Below are 19549 nucleotides of genomic sequence, written 5' to 3'. Positions count from 1 at the left end.
CTCCCACCAACCCACATGAAGGCATGAGTAGCTGGGGGAAAAGCACGAGCCCATCGCCACACCACGCAATTGCTGGTAGGTGTTGTTTTTGAAGCGGAAATAGTTGGAAGTAAGGCATAGTTTAATCATAGCAATCAACATGGAATTATGTTCCCTGAAACAAATGGCACGTGTGTTAAGGTAGTACTGACATGTGTTTATACCATGCAAGTATATATATATATATATATATAAATCTGTATATATATATATATATATATATATAAAAGCATGCAAACATATACACAAACATATGCATGTAATGTACATGAAAGTTTGGAAAAACACGAATAAAAGCAAAGCTAAAAAGCCACCTAATTACAAACAGAATGGCTTTAACAAACAAGGGCGAGACCTATTGCATTTTCAATGCTTGCTTTTCCTTCACTTCTTCTCGGCTCCTTTTGTCCTGAAGAAAGACATTGTGTTAGGTTTGCTTTAAAAAGCCAACAAGGGGAGGAGGGGCCCAGTGAGGGGGCCTGTAGGGAGAGGCCTGGGGGCAGAACCCCTTCCAATTCTACCAGCTGTCTGAATGGCTATTTTACATAACTGCAGGGGGAACCTTCAAAGGGCCCTCTCCACTTGGAACCACATGGCTAAGAGCCTTTCAGCCAGTGCTAGAAAAGGGCATGAATAAAAATGGATGGAAAAAAGACAAGGTTTTGGCATTTTTCCCTTCTTGCAAATTGGTTTGTCTGATGGGGCGAATGTGGGTTTTTGAGCTCACAAGGGACACTTTGCGAGCTCATCCGTGGCCCTATTTAGGGTGAGGGGGGTGTCAAGACACACTGCTCAGCCCCCCAAATAACAAGCATTGAAAATGCAACAGGTCTCACCTTTGATTAAGTTAAAACCATTTGCTTTGCTAATAGTATTGTATAGAAAAGCAAATGGCTTTAACTTAATAAAAGGAGAGACCTATTGCATTTTCAATGCTTGTTTTGGTATGCTATCCTCCACCCGGAGGTAGACCAACTGGTAGTACAGTAGTGATAAGTAATACATAGTGTTACGGTGAGGTGAGTTAAAATGGCCTACATCTCCAATCTCACATTTCGGCAGTCACGAATGAGTTCTACAATCAGTCTCAAGTAACTTTCACGGTCAAAGCGACACTTTTCAAAATGTTGATTATAGTGGTTTCCATGGTACTTTTTTAGTTTCCTGTGAAAGCTGCTGGTTGAGTGTCATTATATGAAGGGCACACAGATCAACTACCACAACATCATATATGAAGGAAAGTATATAAAGGTTTAATAGAAATAAGTCAAGTTGTATGTGCTTTGTTGATTGGTTATGTGTGTGTGTTAGAGAGATCTAGAAAGTGACAAGAGATCCATCCTCCTACATCACACCTTCACACGCACTCACCTCCATCCTTTCTTTCTGAACTCCAGAGGGGGCGATGTAGATTTCATCCCTGGAGGAAGAAACACACAAAGATGTTTAGAAGAAGAAAAGCGGAGGGCGTTCAGCTTGGTCTGTCTATGTTTAGAAGAAGAAAAGCGGAGGGCGTTCAGCTTGGTCTGTAAATCTGAGGACACAGAACACTAGCCCCCACAGACACTCTTCAGTAGCATTGTGTGATACAACACAAGTACGCGTAGGGGGTTAAAGTGCTGTGCTGTAAGATCCACTCAGCGGCGTATGTATCCTGGCACCACCAGTGCTGGTACACTGTTACCGCTGCCCTAGACTGCAAACCCATGATTTCAGATCACCTCACACGGAAAGAGAGAGGCCCCTCTAAACCAAGGAGACAGGATCACTTGAGACAAACATAAATCAAACTCCACAGGTTATGTGCTGTGGGTACCTTTAAACCCATGGAGGCAGAATAACATCACACCTTTCACCCTATGGAGGTAGGATAACCGCACACCTTTCACCCTATGGAGGTAGGATAACCTCACACCTTTCACCCTATGGAGGTAGGATAATCCCACACCTTTCATCCTATGGAGGTAGGATAACATCACACCTTTCACCCTATGGAGGGGGGATGACCTCCCCATTAACTACCTAATGGAGGCAGGACACCCTCAAACCTTTCAACCCATAGAGGCAGGATAACATCACACCTTTCACCCCATGGAGGCAGGATAACCTCACACCATCCACCACCTCATGAGGCAGGATAACCTCACACCATCCACCACCTCATGGAAGCAGGATAACCTCACACCTTTCACCCCATGGAGGCAGGATAACATCACACCTTTCTCTCTATTGAGGTAGGATAATCCCACACCTTTCACACCATGGAGGCAGGATAACATCACACCTTTCACCCTATAGAGGGAGGATAACCTCACCATTAACCACCTCATGGAGGCAGGATAACCTCACACCTTTCACCCCATGGAGGCAGGATAACATCACACCTTTCACCCATTGGAGGCAGGATAACCTCACACCATCCACCACCTCATGAGGCAGAATAACCTCACACCATCCACCACCTCATGGAAGCAGGATAACCTCACACCTTTCACCCCATGGAGGCAGGATGACATCACACCTTTCACCCTATGGAGGTAGGATAATCCCACACCTTTCACACCATGGAGGCAGGATAACCTCACACCTTTCACCCCAATGGAGGCAGGATAACATCACACCATCCAACACCTCATGAGGCAGGATAACCTCACACCAGCCACCACCTCATGGAGGCAGGATAACGTCACACCTTTCACCCAATGGAGGCAGGATAATCTCACACCTTTCATCCTAATGGAGGCAGGAAAACCCAATCCCTTTTCACTCCTTTCATCCTGCCTTTGTGTAAGTGGTATGAATATGCACTCACACCACTGTGTAACAGAATGTCCAAGCTTTCTAATCATTAATAAAATGTAATGTTGGCTGTTGCATGGACATGGAACGACCTCCCTCAACTGGGTTCAAAATGGAATGGCATGGTGAGCAAACAAAGCGATGCATTTAGGCCCAGATCTCTGTACTGGGGTGAATGTATGACATTGTTCTGCATTCTGTCCATCTACTGTTGTTTTTACATGACCTCCCTCAACACATCAAAGCCTCCTCCTCACTTCTTGAGTTCCGCAAGAAGCTGAAGACCTGCCACTTCATATACAAGAGCCTGGATACCCTCTCAGGTGATTAGTGAGATATACGTAGCATAACACGCACTGAAACTACAGTTGCAAAAACAAGCAGATGTAGAGCTAAGGACAAACTAAGAGGCATGAAAAATGGCACTTCGCCGTTCCACCTGTGTGCTTGTTTGGGGCATTCTGTGATGGGCGAACAAAAATGAGTCATATTTTGTGTATTTTTTTTAAGAAGCACCCCTTGAATTAAACATGAAATAACAATCCATCAAGCTAGGACACGTTGCTGTTCATATCTATAGCTCTGACTGTAAGACAGTGACACTCACCCCCTATGCCTTTAGGTCCTGGGATCAGATTTACCATATGTTTTCAGTTCCCTCTGATATGCAGAGGTTCGGACTGACAGTCCAAATACCTTGTGCCAAATTACATTTGCTTTTCGTTTATGCTGTTGTGCAGTGACATCTAGTGGAAAGTGCGGCAAACTGCATCAAACGAATGTCTGAATACTCATCAATCCATTGAAGATTAAATGCAGCCTGCGAGCGGACGCAACCGATTGTTTATGAAAGTCTAACTGGGGAAACATTCACAGCGGACCTGAAAAGCAACTCGACCCATTGTATTGGCTGTTCGTATTGACCCTCAAAGGCAAATAACGTTTTCTTGTTTTCTACTCAACGTTTTATTTCTTTTAGCCTGTTATCTGGTCTTATTCTCTTACTTGAAGCAGAGGCTTTTTACCATATATTTGACTGTCTCTTTTTCCTTCCACAAGTGTCTGCTTTTCGGGAATCATATTCTTTTCCTAAAAGCACTCCATGGGAATGCATGCAAGTGCCCCGTTCCCTGCCTTTTTGCGCTTCTCGTAGCACTTTTCATAAACACTCCATGGGAGTGTATATGTTTTTATGATTCGCCTTGTTTACCGGCTTCTCTCAGCATTTCTTTTCATGATGTAATAAAAATTTCACTTTCCACAACTATGTCCTTCGAGCCGCTCTTGTATATGCATTCCCTTTTGTGCAGTTTACCCCTTCGAGCTGCTCCTCCGTCCACTTAAACTCACTGTTCAATCATGTTTGTTCACTTGCACCCCCTCCCCCAAACACGGTCGTCTTTCAGTTTAGTTCCCACCCCACGCCCTCTATGCTGCTTCCACACCCTCAGTATTGCTTGCCTCATGCACTGCTGGGTTGGTTCACCTACCCGTTTTGTTGCCCCCCACCCCCATACCTCCCTCCGTTTATTCCACGCCCTCCGTTTCTCTCCTTTCTCCCTCTAGTTAGGTCCAGCCTGGCCAGCGCATGCGCGGCTGTGAAGAATGCAGCAGTGGAGTATGGCTTTGAAGTCCTGCGCATTCTCCGCCGATCTTTTTTATTTGATTTGTGCCATTGTCCTTCGTAAACGCTAGCTTCTGAGATATTAGGCATGTTAGTCCATACTACTGAAAGAGGCCTTGCGCCACGTCAGAGTTCAGACGCCATTCGTGATCCATCATGCACCGACAGCTGAGTTTGTCCGCCCTGGCGTTCAGGTAACCTGCCAGGTGTTGAACCACCAGAGTCACGCCCTGATGTTCCAGCCACTGCCAGAGGCCCAGAGCCTCCTGGCATAGGGTCCACGATCCCACCCCGCCCTGTTTGTTGCAGTCCCACATGGCAGTGGTGTTGTCCGTGAACACCTGCACTACACTCCCCCAGACAGAGGGGAGGAATGCCTTCAGTGCAAGCCGGATCGCCCGCAGCTCCAGAAGGTTGATGTGGAGCCGGCACTCCGCCGGAGACCAGAGGCCTCTGAACTCCGCCTTTCCCATGTGGCCTCGCCAGCCCTGGAGGGGCGCATCAGTCACAACTACGTGATCCGGTTAGGGTAGGGAGAGGGATCTGCCGCTGACCCAATCGCGGTCCGTGAGCCACCACTGCAACTGTCTTGCAGTGCTCTCCGAGATCAAGACATGGTCGGACAAGTTGCCCTGATGCTGGGCTCACTGAAACTTCAGGTCCCACTGCAGAGCCCGCATCAGCCACCAGGCGTGATGCACCAGAAGGATGCAGGAGACCATCAGCCCCAGAAGCCGCAGCGTCAACCTGACCGAGACTCGGGATAACAGCTGAAAGATCGGAATCAGAGCCTGAACATCCCGAACCCGCTGCTCGGGAGGATAGACCCGAAACTGCGCCGAGTCCAGAACTGCTCCGATGAAGAGGAGCTTCTGAGAGGGCACAGGTGCGACTACGGCACATTGATGGAGGACCCCAGCAGGTGCAGGAGGTCGGCCGTAGTCTGGAGGTGGCTTACTACTGTCTGGGGCGAGCCCGCCTTCAACAACCAGTCGTCGAGGTAGGAGAAGAATGAAACCCCTAACCTGCGCAGATGAGCTGCGACCAGCGCCATCACTTTTGTGAACACCCGTGGGGCGCTGGTAAGGCTGTAGGGGAGCACGGTAAACTGAAAGTGCTCGTGGCCTACCGTGAACCGCAGGTAACACCGGCAGGATGGGGACATGAAAATAAGCGTCCTACAAGTCCAACGCTACCATCCAGTCTCCTGGGTCCAGGGCAGCTAGGACCTGAGCCAGTGTCAGCATCTTGAACTTCTCCTGCCGGAGGAAGCTGTTGACGTTCCGCAGGTCCAAGATAGGGCGTAGGCCTCCTTTGCCCTTCTTGAGTACCAGAAAGTAGTGGGAGTAACAACCACACCCTACTTCCGGCCCAGTAACGCGCTTGATGGCCCCCTTGGCCAAGAGGGCCATAACTTTCTCTCGGATGAGTGTCAAGTGATCCCCCGACACGCGGTGGCATGGCTGGAGGGTCGCCTCGAAGGGGAGGGAGTAGCCCCTTCGGACGATTTGCAGCACCCACCTGTCCGATGTGACAGTGCGCCAGTGGAGGTGGTGATGGTGATCCCTGCCCCCCACTGGCATCACATGGGCCTGAAAGCTTGGACTAGGAGGGTTATGAGGCAGATGCTGCAGGGGCAGGTGTGGACTGGCCTCACCGTTGTCCCCACGTCTGCCACCGCGCTGGACGGTAGTCTGCGGTCCGTGGCTGGCAGGACGTGTGGGGGCGCCCCTTCCTTGGCCACAAAGCGAAAAGCAGCCGTTTGCTGGCGCGGTGCCGTGAGGCCCAAGGACTGGCTGAAGCCCTGGAGTCCTTAAAGCGCTCAAGCCCATGGTCTGCTTTGTCGCCAAAGAGGCGACATCCATCAAACAGCATGTCCATAAGGATGTTTTGGACATCAGCCGAAAAGTTGGCGGACATCAACCAGGCATGACCACGCATGGCCACGCATCGCCACCATCGTTGCCATCGCTCTGCCCAGTGAGTCCCTGGTATCCAGTACCGCGCTGTATCTCGACCCTCCGCAAGGGCTTGGGTGAGTTTAGTCTGGACCTCCACCGGACATTGTGGCAGCATGTGCGCGACCTTGTCCTATAGAGAGTGGGTGTAACGGCCCAAGAGGCACGCGGTGTTGACTGACCGCAGCCCTAAAGTAAGTTAGGAGAATACCTTTTTCCCGTATTGCTCGTACCTCTTGGATTCCCGATCGGGGGGAGCCGTCGGGAATGCGGTCTGGGAGTTAGAGGCCTGGATGACCAGGCTCTCGGGGTGGGGTGGGTGGATAGGAAGCAACGGTCGCCCAGAGCCAGGTGGTGGCGTCTGGCCACGTTCCTATCAACAGGCTGACCTGTAGCGGGCTTGGATCAAGTGCCTAGAAGAACGTCAGACAAAGCCTCATTAAACGGCAGCAGAGGCTCGGCCGTGCTTGCCTGTGGTTTAAGGACATCAGTGAGGAGGTTAGTCCTCACGGCCGCGATGGGGAGCTCCAGGCCCAAAGCATTGGCCGCCCGCGTCAGTACCACACTATAGGCAGCCCCCTCCTCCGTAGCCACGCTAGGAGGGGAGACCAAGACAGTGTCCGGCGAGGTGTCCAGACCACTGGCCTCTCCTAGCTCACCTGCCCAGTCCTGATAAGACTGGCACTCCTGTGTAGGAGGGTCCTCGGACCCCTCCCAATCCCTCTCGCCACCCATCTCCTGAGACTCAGGACCAAAGGATGGGGTCGGGTCATAAAAGTAGACTCCCATCGGCGTCGGGAATGGCACCGAGCAGCGCCGTTCCGGCGCCGGACTCGAATCGAGGGAGGGATCGGGGACGGCGCCGCCCGGAGCGACACCCTGGGGGCCGGCGCCAGCGAGGTCGTAAGGTCGACCGGCAACTACCCTGATCCGGATCCTGTGGGGGCCTGCGGCGCCGGGATCGAAGTCACCGGCGGCGGCAGGACCGAAGCACCCGGCGGCGGCGGGGCCGAAGCATCCGACCCGCAGGGGTACGGCTACGCAAATGTTTCCGGATCCAGTCTGACGCCTGGGGATATTCTAAGGTAAGAAATCTAATACTAACCTGTTTCTTTCAGATATATATACATTTATTACTAACACAACCCCTCTGAACTCTGATGAGGTCAGAGATCGAGATACAGTACAAGTTACTCAATAAGCATACTTTAAGTTGCACAAATACAATTCTGCCCTAGGGGCCTCACGAACCATATACAAAGTAAGTGGTATAAGTACCACTTCAGGAAAGGTGAATAGGCCTAGAGCCTAGGGAATCGCTGGGGCTACACTGGACAACAAAAGGATTGGAAGTAGGAGGCCCACGGGAGATGCGTGCAGTGTCTGTACACAGTCGTGAGTTACCATAGAGTTATAATGGGAACGTAAAAATTACAAAGTAGTAGATTAAGGACAATTCCGGATGGACTACGGTAAAACCCTTTTAAACTAGGACACTTCGGGAGTCAACACCCACGGGAGCACCGGAGTACTCGAGTTACCTCACCCAAGGAAGCCGGGTGCATAGGTGTTCTTTCGTGTCGGGTTTCGTCACTGTTTTATATGGAGAGCGGCAAGAAAGTGCTGCAGGCGACCAGGAGAAAAGTGTCCGGGTGGATCCAAGGGTGGATCGGAGTAGTGTAGAACCTGAAAGCAGAGGGGACATAGTATGAGTCACTAGCCAGTGACCAGGAAGGAACCTGAAAGGAACCAGGCGATGTTGAGATGCAATCAGGTGAAGAGGTGAAGCTCGTCTCTGCAGGGACGAGGAGCAGGAGGCGTCGACGGCGACTAGGAGCTGGATTCGAGCTGTCCCACGAAGTACTTGTTGACTGCAGTGTCAGTATTCAGATTGGACCCAACAAGCCTTTCCAAACGCCATCGACGCAGGATGGGAAGATTGGCTTCAGGTCAGACCCGCAAGGTCTGGGGAGCTTCTCCTTTGCAGGGAAGCTGGAGGAAGCCCGGAGCAACCAGGCAAGCAGTGTGTTTTCAAAAGGAAGCCTACGGAGGGCTCACTAGCCAACGGGCTGGCAACCGGGAAGACGCGTTAAGCTGAAATGCAGAGCAGGCCCCACGCGGCACTCGTGGAGTGTGTAGGGCTGAGCTTCGGTGCAAATGCTGCTCAGGTCTAGGGATTCTCAAACCCCAATGCACAACTTCGAGGGTACCTCAGAAGCTGCACGGTTATCAAAGAGCAGGTAGTCCAGGGTGTCCGGTCCCACGTCTCTCGTGTCCGCCATGGGTCTCAGCTTTGCTGTGGATGTGGATCGGAGTCGGAAAAGTCTGGAAGTCCAGTTCCTTAGTCGCCGTGTCTTCCGGTTCCGGCGGGAGCGGCGACATAGCAAACCGGCAAGTTACTGGTGGTGCCTGTTTGCACAAGGTGGTCACTCCTTGACCACAAGGGAGATGTCTTCAGTCTTCCAGTCGATATGGAACATCGAAGGTCCTAGAGTTTCGTTTCAGAGTTTCAGTCCAGGATAATCTAATGTCTCTAGACACAGCTCCTATCTTTATACTAAACTAAGGGGCTGAATTACCTATTAGATCCCTCCTACAGGTGGAACCTGGGAAGGGGGTTGTTATACCCCTTTCCTTTTGTCCAGTTTTGTGCCAGAGCTGGGGCTGGAGTGCCCCAGCAACTGGTTTGAACCGGGCTATGCATGGAGCACCTTGGGTGCCCCAGGCAGTGTCTGGAAAAGCATCTTTCCATTTAACCCACCCTGCCACACTACAGGCAGTCTGGGGAGGTGCTAGCACCTCATTCGACAGGAAACCTATTGTCCAGGCCTCCCTTGCCGGAGTTTCGTCCAGCAGCATGAGGTCAGACTCGTGTCTGTGGCAGCAACATCCATTTTGTGATGCTGAGGCTCTGTTTAACTCTGGATTTGTATTTTGGTATTTGTTAGGCGCATTAATCACCCGTAGGTCTCACAGCGCCAGCGGGTGTGGAGGGGTAGTAGTCGATGACTCACTCCTGTCGGAAGAGCTAGGTTTTCAAGAGTTTACGAAAGCTTCTATGGTAGCGTTCGTCGCGTAGCTGAAACGGAAAGGAGTGTCATGTTTCTGTAGAATGCTCTGTTCCTTGTTCTGATAGTACGAACTTTAGGTACAGCTAAGAGTAGTTTGTTGGAAGAGCGGAGAGATCGGACTGGTGTATTTCTTCTTAGCTTACTTGCGAGGTACACAGGTCCATTACCGTTGAGCGATTTTATGAATTATGCATCAGGTTTTAAAGATGAATTTTTTTTTCACGGGAAGCCAGTGAAGGGCCTTCAGAGAGGGAGCTGAATGAGAGCGAGAAGGAAGATTGAGAACCACTCTGGCTGCCGTGCTCTGCAGCACCTGGAGTTTAGACAGATGTTCCTCGTTGCTGCATGCGAGTAATGCATTTCCGTAATCTAAACGGCTAATGATGAGGCCCTGGACAAGGGTCATCTGAGAAGAAAGCGGAATACATTTAAAGATTTTTTCAGGGTTCTCAGGATGCAAAAGGTGGTGCGCACAACGGTGTTGATGTGCTCAGCCATGGAGAGCTTGTCGTCAATGATAAAGCCTAAATTGCGTGTTGACTTTTTAGGAGGGGGACCCGGGCCTAAGACCGGTGGCCACCAGTCATCGGTCCAAACTTTGTGCGCATTACCGAAGAGCAGGATCTCCGTTTTACTGGCATTCGGTAACAGGTGGTTGTTAGCCATCCAATCTCTAACTGAGGCCATACAGTTGGAAAATCGGACTTTAACCGGGTAAAACAGTAACTACATGTCCTCTCCCTCTAGAAGGGTGGAATGCTACCCCTATCGCCAGAACTGGCAGGGGGGGGGGGGGGGGTGTATTCCAAAGTGTTTGACACCTTACACGACATGTTTTGATAAAGTCAAACCAAAGTTAGCATTAACCGCTAGGATTATAATGCACTTAAGAGTATATGGTATGGCTATATCATAGGACAGCTATAAGGACATGGTTCCGAAAGCTGCAGAAGGGCTCAGCTCATGTTAGAGCACCCTCTCACATAAAACCAAGCACTCTGCCTCCAGGATTGTTAAGGCATGCCATAAGTATAGGTATATAGGTGTCTATATACAAGGGGAGATGGAATCTGCTACTTACCAGTATGCATCTGTTCTTGGCATAGAGGGCTGCAGAGTGGTACATTATGAATAGATCGCCATCTGGTGTTGGGCTCGGATGATTGCACTTGTTTTTCTCTTGGAGAGTCTTTTGTAGACTGGTGACTCCTCCTTTGGTTGCGAGTGAGCATGGGCATCGGCTCCATCCTTAGATTGTTTTGCCATAGTAGGGTTAAATGGAGTAGTATGATAGTATACAGATAGAAATGCCCATGTAAGTGTATCTAAATAAGATAGTGTTGGAAGAGACACTGGTTTCCGGGGAGGCTGAGAGGGCATGTTCCACTCTGCAGCCCTCTATGCCAAGAACAGATGCACACTGGTAAGTAGCATATTCCGTTTGAGGCATATGAGCTGCAGATGGTACATTATAAATAGACTATACAGCAGTTATCTCCCTAGCAGTGGTCACCTGTGTCTGTTGCAACAGTCTGAAATAAAGTCTTTAATACAGCTTGTCCCACTCTAGCTTGCTGTGTTGTGTGCACATCTACACAACAGAGTTTTGTGAAGGTGTGCGGTGTAACCCAGGTAGCTGCTTTGCATATGTCATCTAGTGGAATATTTCCTAAGAATGGCATAGATGCTCCTAGTTTACGTGTAGAGTGAGCTTTAGGAGGAACAGTTAATGTCCTCTTTGCTTTTAAGTAGCATACTTGTATACATTTTACAATCCACCTGGCAATGCCTGCTTTAGAGATGGGATTGCCCTTATGTGTAGGAGAAAATGCTACAAATAGCTGTTTTGTTTTTCTGAAAGTTTGCGTTCTTTCTATGTAGTACAATATTGCCCTTCTGACATCTAATGTATGTAGGGCCCTTTCTGCTACCGTCTGTGGTTTTGGAAAGAAGACCGGTAGTTCCACTGACTGATTGATGTGGAATGTTGAGATTACTTTTGGCAAGAATTTTGGGTTTGTTCTAAGAACCACTTTATTTGGGTGTAACTGCATAAATGGTTCTCGTATTGTAAACGCTTGCAATTCACTTACTCTTCTGAGTGAAGTGATAGCTATGAGAAAGGCCACCTTCCATGTGAGGAATTGTATTTCACACCTATGCATAGGTTCAAAGGGTGGTCCCATTAGTCTGGTAAGTACTATGTTGAGATTCCAGACTGGAGAAGGTGGTAGTCTTGGTGGAATGACTCTTTTGAGGCCTTCCATGAAAGCTTTTAATGCTGGTACTTTAAACAGTGAAAGATGTTGTCTGTTTTGTAGGTACGCCGCTATAGCTGCGAGGTGCACTCTAATAGAGGTGTATGCTAGGTTACATTGCTGCAAGTGTAGTAAATAGCAAATTATCTGTTAAGTGGATGCGTCCAGAGGGTTGATGTTATTACTGTTACAGTATACAGCAAACCTTTTCCATTTTGCTGCATAGCATGCTCTCTTGGTAGGACGTCTTGCTTGTTTAATGATTTCCATACAGTCTGGAGGTAAATCTAGGTATCCAAACTCTATGACCTCAGGAGCCAGATCGCTAGGTTCAATTGTTTGGGATCTGGGTGCATTATTTCTCCATGGTTCTGTGTAAGGTGCATGGGTAATAATTTCAGCTTTTGATGTGGCACCTGTGAGAGTTGCAGTAGCGTGGTGAACCACGGCTGTCTTGCCCACGTGGGTGCTACTAGTATCATTCCCATTGAGTATTGTTGCAGCTTCCGAACCACTAATTGAATTAGTGGGAGAGGGGGAAAAGCGTAAGCAAATTTGTTGGACCAATTTATCCATAGCGCATTGCCCTGGGACTGGTGGTGTGGGTACCTGGATGTGAAGTTTTGGCATTTTGCGTTCTGATGAGTGGCAAATAGATCTATCTCTGGTTGCCCCCATCTTTGGAAGAATGGCTGCAGTATTTGGTCGTGCAGTTCCCATTCGTGTACTTGTTCTGACTCTCTGCTTAGGATGTCTGCTATCTGATTTTGAACTCTTGGTAGGTGTTCGACTAACAGATAGATCTTTTGAGGAATGGCCCATCTCCAAATGTCCTGTGCTAGTCTGGACAGTTGGAGAGAGTGTGTCCCCCCCTGTTTTTGAATGTAATACATTGCAGTCATGTTGTCTGTTCTGATCAGGCTGCCTTGTTGGGTATTTGCATTTGGAAAGCTTTTAATGCTAGTGTATTTGTCCATGTGTGCTCCCCATCCGGTGAGTGATGCGTCCGCTGTCAGTATCATTTGTGGAATCGGTTCTAGGAACGACCGTCCCTTGGAAATGTTTGTTGTGTTCCACCACTTCAGAGAGCGATGTGTGCGGTCGTCTACCAACACCAGATCTGTAATCTGACCTTGAGTCTGATTCCACTGTGTCGCTAGACACTCCTGCAGTGGACGCATTTGTAGTCTGGCATGTGGTATAAGCAGTATGCAGGAGGACATCATGCCTAACAGCAGCATGAACACTCGAGCTGGTAGTGAGTGTTGTGGTTGAAATCTTTGGATTAGCCTGATTATTGTTTGGATCCTGATTGGATTGGGGTATGCTTTGGCTCTTTCTGTGTCTATAGTAGCCCCTAGGTATTGCTGAATCTTGTTTGGTTGTAGGTGGGATTTTTTGTAGCTCACCATAAACCCTAGCTGGTGTAGCAATTGAATGGTCTTTTGCGTGTTGTGAAGACATTCTTCCTGTGACTTGGCCTTTATTAGCCAATCGTCCAAGTAAGGGTAGACATGTATTTGTTGTCTTCTAAGGTGTGCTGCCACCACTGCTAGGCATTTTGTGAACACCCTTGGTGCCGTTGTGACACCAAACGGAAGGACTTTGAACTGATAATGTTGTCCTTCTACTACAAACCTGAGGTATTTTCTGTGAGCTTTGTGAATTGGGATGTGAAAGTAAGCGTCTTTTAGATCCAGTGTAGAAAGAAGGTCCCCTTTCTTCAGTAAAGGAAGTACTTGCTGGAGCGTTACCATGTGGAAATGTTCCGATTTTATGTATGCATTGAGAGGTCTGAGGTCTAAGATTGGCCTTAGAGACCCGTCCTTTTTGGGGATTAGGAAGTATAGAGAGTATACTCCTGTCCCTTGCTGATGTTTTAGAACCTTCTCTGTGGCATGCTTTTGTAACTATGATAGTACTTCTTGCTTTAACAATGTCAGATGGTCCTGACTCATTGGACGCTGTCTGGGGGGGATGTTTGGTGGGGTAGCTGTGAGTTCTAGGCAATAACCATGTTGGATAATTTGTCTCACCCACTTGTCTGATGTGATGTTTTCCCAGACAGGTAGGAACTGTGATGGACGTCCCCCGACCGGTGTTATGTGGTCTGGGGGGAGTTGTATTAAGTTACTGTTTTGGGGTTGGGGAGTTGCGGTTGTTATTATTTCCGCAACTTCTACCCTTGTTGTTGTTACCTCTGTAACTGCCCCTTGAATTACCTCTGGGTGATGTTGGTGTAAAAGTGGTAGATTGCTGACTTGTGCCTGTATTTTTTGAGCCCCCTCTATAGGTGGATCTACGAAAGGAACCCTTCCGAGTTGGCTGTTGTAATGCTCCCATTGACTTAGCCGTTTCATTGTGCCTTTTTCATCTTTTCTAAAGTCTTATCTGTACCTGAGCCGAAAAGTGTTTTCTGATCAAAAGGTTGGTTCAATAAAGATGTTTGTACTTCTTGTTTGAACCCTGAGACCCTAAGCCATGCATGTCTTCTTAGCATGATACTGGTGTTGATAGATCTTGCTGCAGTGTCAGCTGCGTCTAAGGCGCACTTAATGGAAGTGTTGGTTATTATCTTTCCTTCCTGTATAAGCTGATCTGCCCTTTTTTGATGTTCCTTAGGGAGATGTGTGATGAGTTTTTCTAACTCATCATAATGCGCCCTATCATAGCTTGCAAGTAGCGCTTGCGTATTAGCTATGCGCCAGCTGTTTGCTGCTTGGGATGCTACTCTTTTGCCTGATGCATCTATTAACTTTGACTCCTTATCAGGAGGAGGGGCTTTTCCTGTAGATAATGAGTTAGCTCTTTCACGAGCGTTTGAAACTACAAGCGAGTCCAGAGGTACCTGTCCTTTGATAAATATTGGGTCCTTTGGGGCTGCCTTGTATTTTTTTATCAATTCTTGGGTTTAACACCCTAGCCCTCACTGGGTCTTTGAATATGTCTGTTGTGTGACTGAGAAGACCCTTTAACATAGGTAGAGTGCCTGATGTTCTTTGTGCAGCCGGTAGTGTTTCTAATAGGAAATCCTCTATCTGAGGTTCTGTATGTAGATCTACCTTATGGCATTTTGCTGCCCTATTAATAAACTGTACAAACCATGTGTTATTATCAGGTGGTGAAGGTTTTGAGGGGTATAACTGTGGGTCGTTATCATCTGACCCTGCATCATAATTCTCCCATGGGTCTTCCTCATCTGGGATAGTGTCCTCTTCCCCATGAGGTTCTCCCTCCCCTGTGTCACTGTCTACATCCGTCGGAGGTGTAGATGGTGTTGGTGTAGAAGGTGGAGGAATAGCTGGCATAGTGTGAGGGATAGGAGAAGAGGGTGTGAGTCTAGGTCGAGGAGAAGGAGAAGGAGTTGTATTCGTCCCCATTGTTCTCTTTTTAGGAGGAAGAGCTTTGTCATCTAGCTGTTCGTTCTTCCTCTTTTTTGGTGATTTTGTCACTACTTTGCCAGTCTGCGGATCGATATACAAAGTCTTTTGTTTTGGATCTGTTTGCTGCTCCTGTGTCGGTACCGAAGTCTTTGGTTCCGAAAGGTGCCTTTGCTTCTGACCGTCAATATCTCCTGTGTTTTCGGCACAGAGGATCTGCTCGATTCCGATTTTTTCGGTGTCGAGTGAGTTTGACGTCGAAGCATGTTTCGCTTTTGACATGGTATGTTTCGATGCCGAGCTTTCCTTTGTATGAAGCTTCGGTGTCGAAGTCGATGCCGAACGTTTCTCGGATCCGACATGGTGGGAGGCCGAGGGTTTCGGTTTCTGTTTCGTTGCTGGGCCCGAAGGCGGGGCGTCGGAAACTTTCTTCGGTGGTCTGACCGGGCTCGAAGGCGGGGTCGGTACCACACGGGGTCGGTTTTTTGGTAAGGGGACGTCGTCACTCACGGTTTGTTGAACGTCTACTTCCTCGACATCGGACTCGTCCCCTTCCAACCCCGACTCGTCTTCATGTTCCTCTTCTTCTTCGAGGTGTTGGTCTTCGAACAGCTCCGGGATTGCCTCCGACTGCATTCTCGAAACCTCGTGTCTTCTGGCTCGACGGTTTCTAATTGTCGACTTGGAGGAGAATGCTGCTGCAGGCTTCGCAGTCCCTGGATTCGTATTCAGGTGATAGGCAGAGATTGCACACCTCGTGTAGGTCCTTGTGTGGGAACTTAGCACCACACGTTGGGCATTTCTTAAATGGAGTCCTTTCCATGGACTCCGGGCTGGACTACGTCGAGAAAAGGCCTCTCGGTCGTCGACGTGGAAGAAAATGTTTAATGTTGGAATCGAAACGCTTCGGAATGGAAATTAAATCGAGTTCGATAACAATACCGTCGAAGTGGAAAGGGAATACGCGCCGAAATATCACTTCTTCTCGAAGTCGATCTGGAACGCTTCAATCCTCATCCGAACCCGATGGCGGAAAAAAACAATCTAAGGATGGAGCCGATGCCCATGCGCACTAGCAACCAAAGGAGGAGTCACCAGTCTACAAAAGACTCTCCAAGAGAAAAACAAGTGCAATCATCCGAGCCCAACACCAGATGGCGATCTATTCATAATGTACCATCTGCAGCCCATATGCCTCGAACATAGGTATATGTAGAAGAGTAGGGTCTGCTTCCTATGGTCACCCCCACTCTTTGCTTTACTGGTTTTCGACTTAGATGTGGCTGTGGGCCTGCAAATCAGACCCACAGCCCAGATGCACTCTCTAAATTCAAGCCATGTACTCTAGGTACATACACAAATGGGAATTGGGTCACCTTGTCAGCCCCTGTAAAAGTGTACCCTAGGTACTCCGAGCATAGGTGTAACCAAGGCCTACCAGGGGCTGCAGCATGTATTGTGCCACCCAAGGCTGGCCACTCAAATAGACACAACTGGCTGATCACTCAGCTGGGGCAATGTCGTGTAATCACCCCTTGCTTAGGTGTAGTATTTCTATACCTACTTACACATAGACACATAGTAACCTATAAGTCACTCCTATGGCAGGCCTTAACAATCCTGAAGGCAGAGTGCTTGGTAATGTGTGAGATGGTGCTCTAGCATGAGCTGAGCCTGTCTGCAGCTTTCGGAACCATGTCCTTATAGCTATTCTATGATACTGCCATACCATATACTCTTAAGTGCATTATAATCCTCGCGGTTAATGCTAACTTTGGTTTGGTTTTATCAAAACATGTTGTGTAAGGTGTCATACACTTTGGAATACTACCCCCTCTGGCGACGGGGGTAGCATTCCACCCTTCTAGAGGGAGAAGACATGTTAGTTCTGACTATCCCGGTTAAAGTTAATCAGTAGCCCAGTATCACAAAATGGACGCTGCTGCCACAGACACAAGTCTGACCTCCTGCTGCTGGGAGTCCTTCCAGTCACGGAGGTTTGGACAATAGGTTTCCTGCTTGGGGAGGTGCGAGCACCACCCCAGACAGGAGGATGTGTATTGGAACTGGGATGGCTGAATAGAATCAGACACTGCCTGGAGCACTTTAGGTGCTCCATGCATACCCCAGTTCAAACCAGTTGCTGGGGCACTCCAGCCCCAGCTCTGGCGCGAACCTGCACAAAGGAAAGGTGGTGTAACCACCCCCTTTCTGGTCCCACCCATAGGAGGGACCTAGTGACAAACCAGTTTTGGAGCTATTGGTATTGTAAATGGCAATGCGTTTTTAAACATTAAAAGGCATTGTAATTTATAATAGTAATTTACTAAAGTGGGGAATGTGCCTTACGAGCCCCCGAGGACACATCCCACACGAGTAGCCTCGCACACTTTGTCTCGGCAAGATTGTTTGCCAAGAGGTGCGGGTGACACCTTAAGCAAATCGACTTTTAAAGCTAATCGCAGTTGCATTGTGGGAATTTAAGTTGTGAGTGTATATTATAAACAGCTAGAATTGGGCTAAGGTCACCCACATGGCGATGGTTAAATTTGGTACCTCCATTACAAATAAACTGCCTTATGCTTAAAAAAAAGTATTTTTGTAAAATTGAGATTTGTTTTGGATAGCATGGATGCAGTCAAGTCGCCGTCTTAGCGCTGTACAAAGAAATCATAAAAACACTGTGAAAAGACAAATACATGTATCAATATAGGGGTGTTGCTAAGGTGCTATGGGGTCTAATACAATGCAGTGTTAATCAGAAAGAAGCATGCATTCAGAAGTAAAGTGGGGCTTGCTAACACTGTTAGGCATTTCATATATACACACACACACACGTGATGATATCATTTGCCTGTAATGATTTTCTATAGTCCCACAGGGCCCTCTGTGACGCCCCCCCTCTCCACCCTGGTTGTGCTCGTACCTTTGTAGCCCTACTCCAACATGTCCTCATAGGCCTGCACATACTCTTTCTCCTGGCTGCTGGATCATAGACACCATAGCAAGCATCTGAAAATAACCCGTTCTCACGAAAGCTCCTATTCTGTCACAAAAAAATAAGCAAAGGGCAGCTTCCGCTAGCTAATGCCATTTTCTCCCCGGACAATCAGTTGCCTAGGTTAGAAGACAATTGAGGTAATATAAAAGAGCAAACAACGCCATCGGCAATAACGGTTACCGCGTTAAGACAGCCCTTGAATCAGTCCGCCTTGTAAGTTTGAGGTCTTGTAGCTGGAGCTCTTTTCTGTTTTGGAATGTATGTGTCTGTACTGTTTACTAGGTAATGTGTGTATGCTAACGCAAAACTAGCTGGCACAGCAGATACAAAGAAAAATGTGCATGCCAACGCAAAGCTATGTGGCACAGTGCATGCATCACATACAAATAAAGATTCCTGCGCCTTGCATATTTGGAGCAGTACATAAAATCACCAACAGATAACCGGCTGGAGAAATGGAGGCAACTGGCAGACCATGGAGGCAACACCAAATCTCACCAGGGCTCCTCGATCTCTGGCAAGGTACCGGGCCTGCCCCCTCCTCCCTGCTGCTACCGCTGCCAAGGATCTAGCACAGGCAGAGCTGCCAATCCCTGTTGATGTCACAGCCTGGTGCCAGCCTCTGAGAGGGGACAGAGCAGTGGCTGTCTGTCAGCAGTTCACAGTGATCCTTGAGTTTAACAATATAACATTTCAGGAGTATTTGTACAGCGCAAGTTCATTCCAAATGGTATGGCGGAAGTGAAAACGTACGTTTCTTTTTACCAATGTTGTCGATCTCAGAAGGATGAAAAGCTCAGTAGGCCCCCTGGGATATTTGCACCTCTGACCATCATGTCATGAAAAGATTACCGCATCAGTCACTTCGGATTAATTTCGGACGGCTACCTTTTTATAGGCAGCTCAAAGAAAACAGCTAACCTATAGATTGGGGAGACTTTGGTGCTGGAAACCAGCGTTGGAGCCTCAGGGTCGCGTCCACAGCCTGTGATTCTGGGCAAATCACTTAATCTCCCCGTGCCTGAATGTGTAATGTAAATACGGTGCTCATGTAAAGTGCTCCAATACCTTTGGGTCGAGTTCGCGCTATAGAAATATGCACAAAAAAAAAACAACTTACAATAGGGACCCGACCGCCATACTTTGGTTTGGGACTGAGTGCGATGGAGCCCCCACCACCAACTCTCCCGGTTTGGGTTCTGCTGCATTTTTAAAAAAATATATAAGTTAAGGGGCCTGTTGGGACCTAATGTGAAAGGTCCTAAACAGCGTGAGAACACTGTGTCACAGTGACAATTGGCTTCATCCAGGACCACCCTTCAACTCCTCGACCGCTGCCAGGGTGTGCTGGATCCTAATCTGCTCCGCCGCAGCCTCTGCGTCTCGAGCCACGCACCACAGCCGCCCCCCCACCCCAAA

The 19549-nt window shown here is 48.5% G+C and overlaps 1 protein-coding gene across 1 annotated transcript in view; it reads right to left on the bottom strand.

Annotated features, from left to right (window-relative positions):
- The window catches only part of LOC147666024 (methylthioribulose-1-phosphate dehydratase-like), a 266831-nt gene that overhangs the window by 201631 nt on the left and 45651 nt on the right, over nucleotides 1–19549 (bottom strand). Inside the window, exon 11 of the mRNA XM_086949317.1 lies at nucleotides 1411–1459. Within this exon, the coding sequence (XP_086805443.1) occupies nucleotides 1411–1459 (49 nt within the window). The remainder of the gene's footprint in view (nucleotides 1–1410; nucleotides 1460–19549) is intronic.

This window comes from Lissotriton vulgaris, unplaced genomic scaffold (assembly GCF_964263255.1).
Source record: "Lissotriton vulgaris unplaced genomic scaffold, aLisVul1.2 SCAFFOLD_1221, whole genome shotgun sequence".
NCBI lineage: Eukaryota > Metazoa > Chordata > Amphibia > Caudata > Salamandridae > Lissotriton > Lissotriton vulgaris.
Note: the sequence above shows the minus strand (reverse complement) of the source record. Positions and strands in the feature narration are given on the sequence as shown.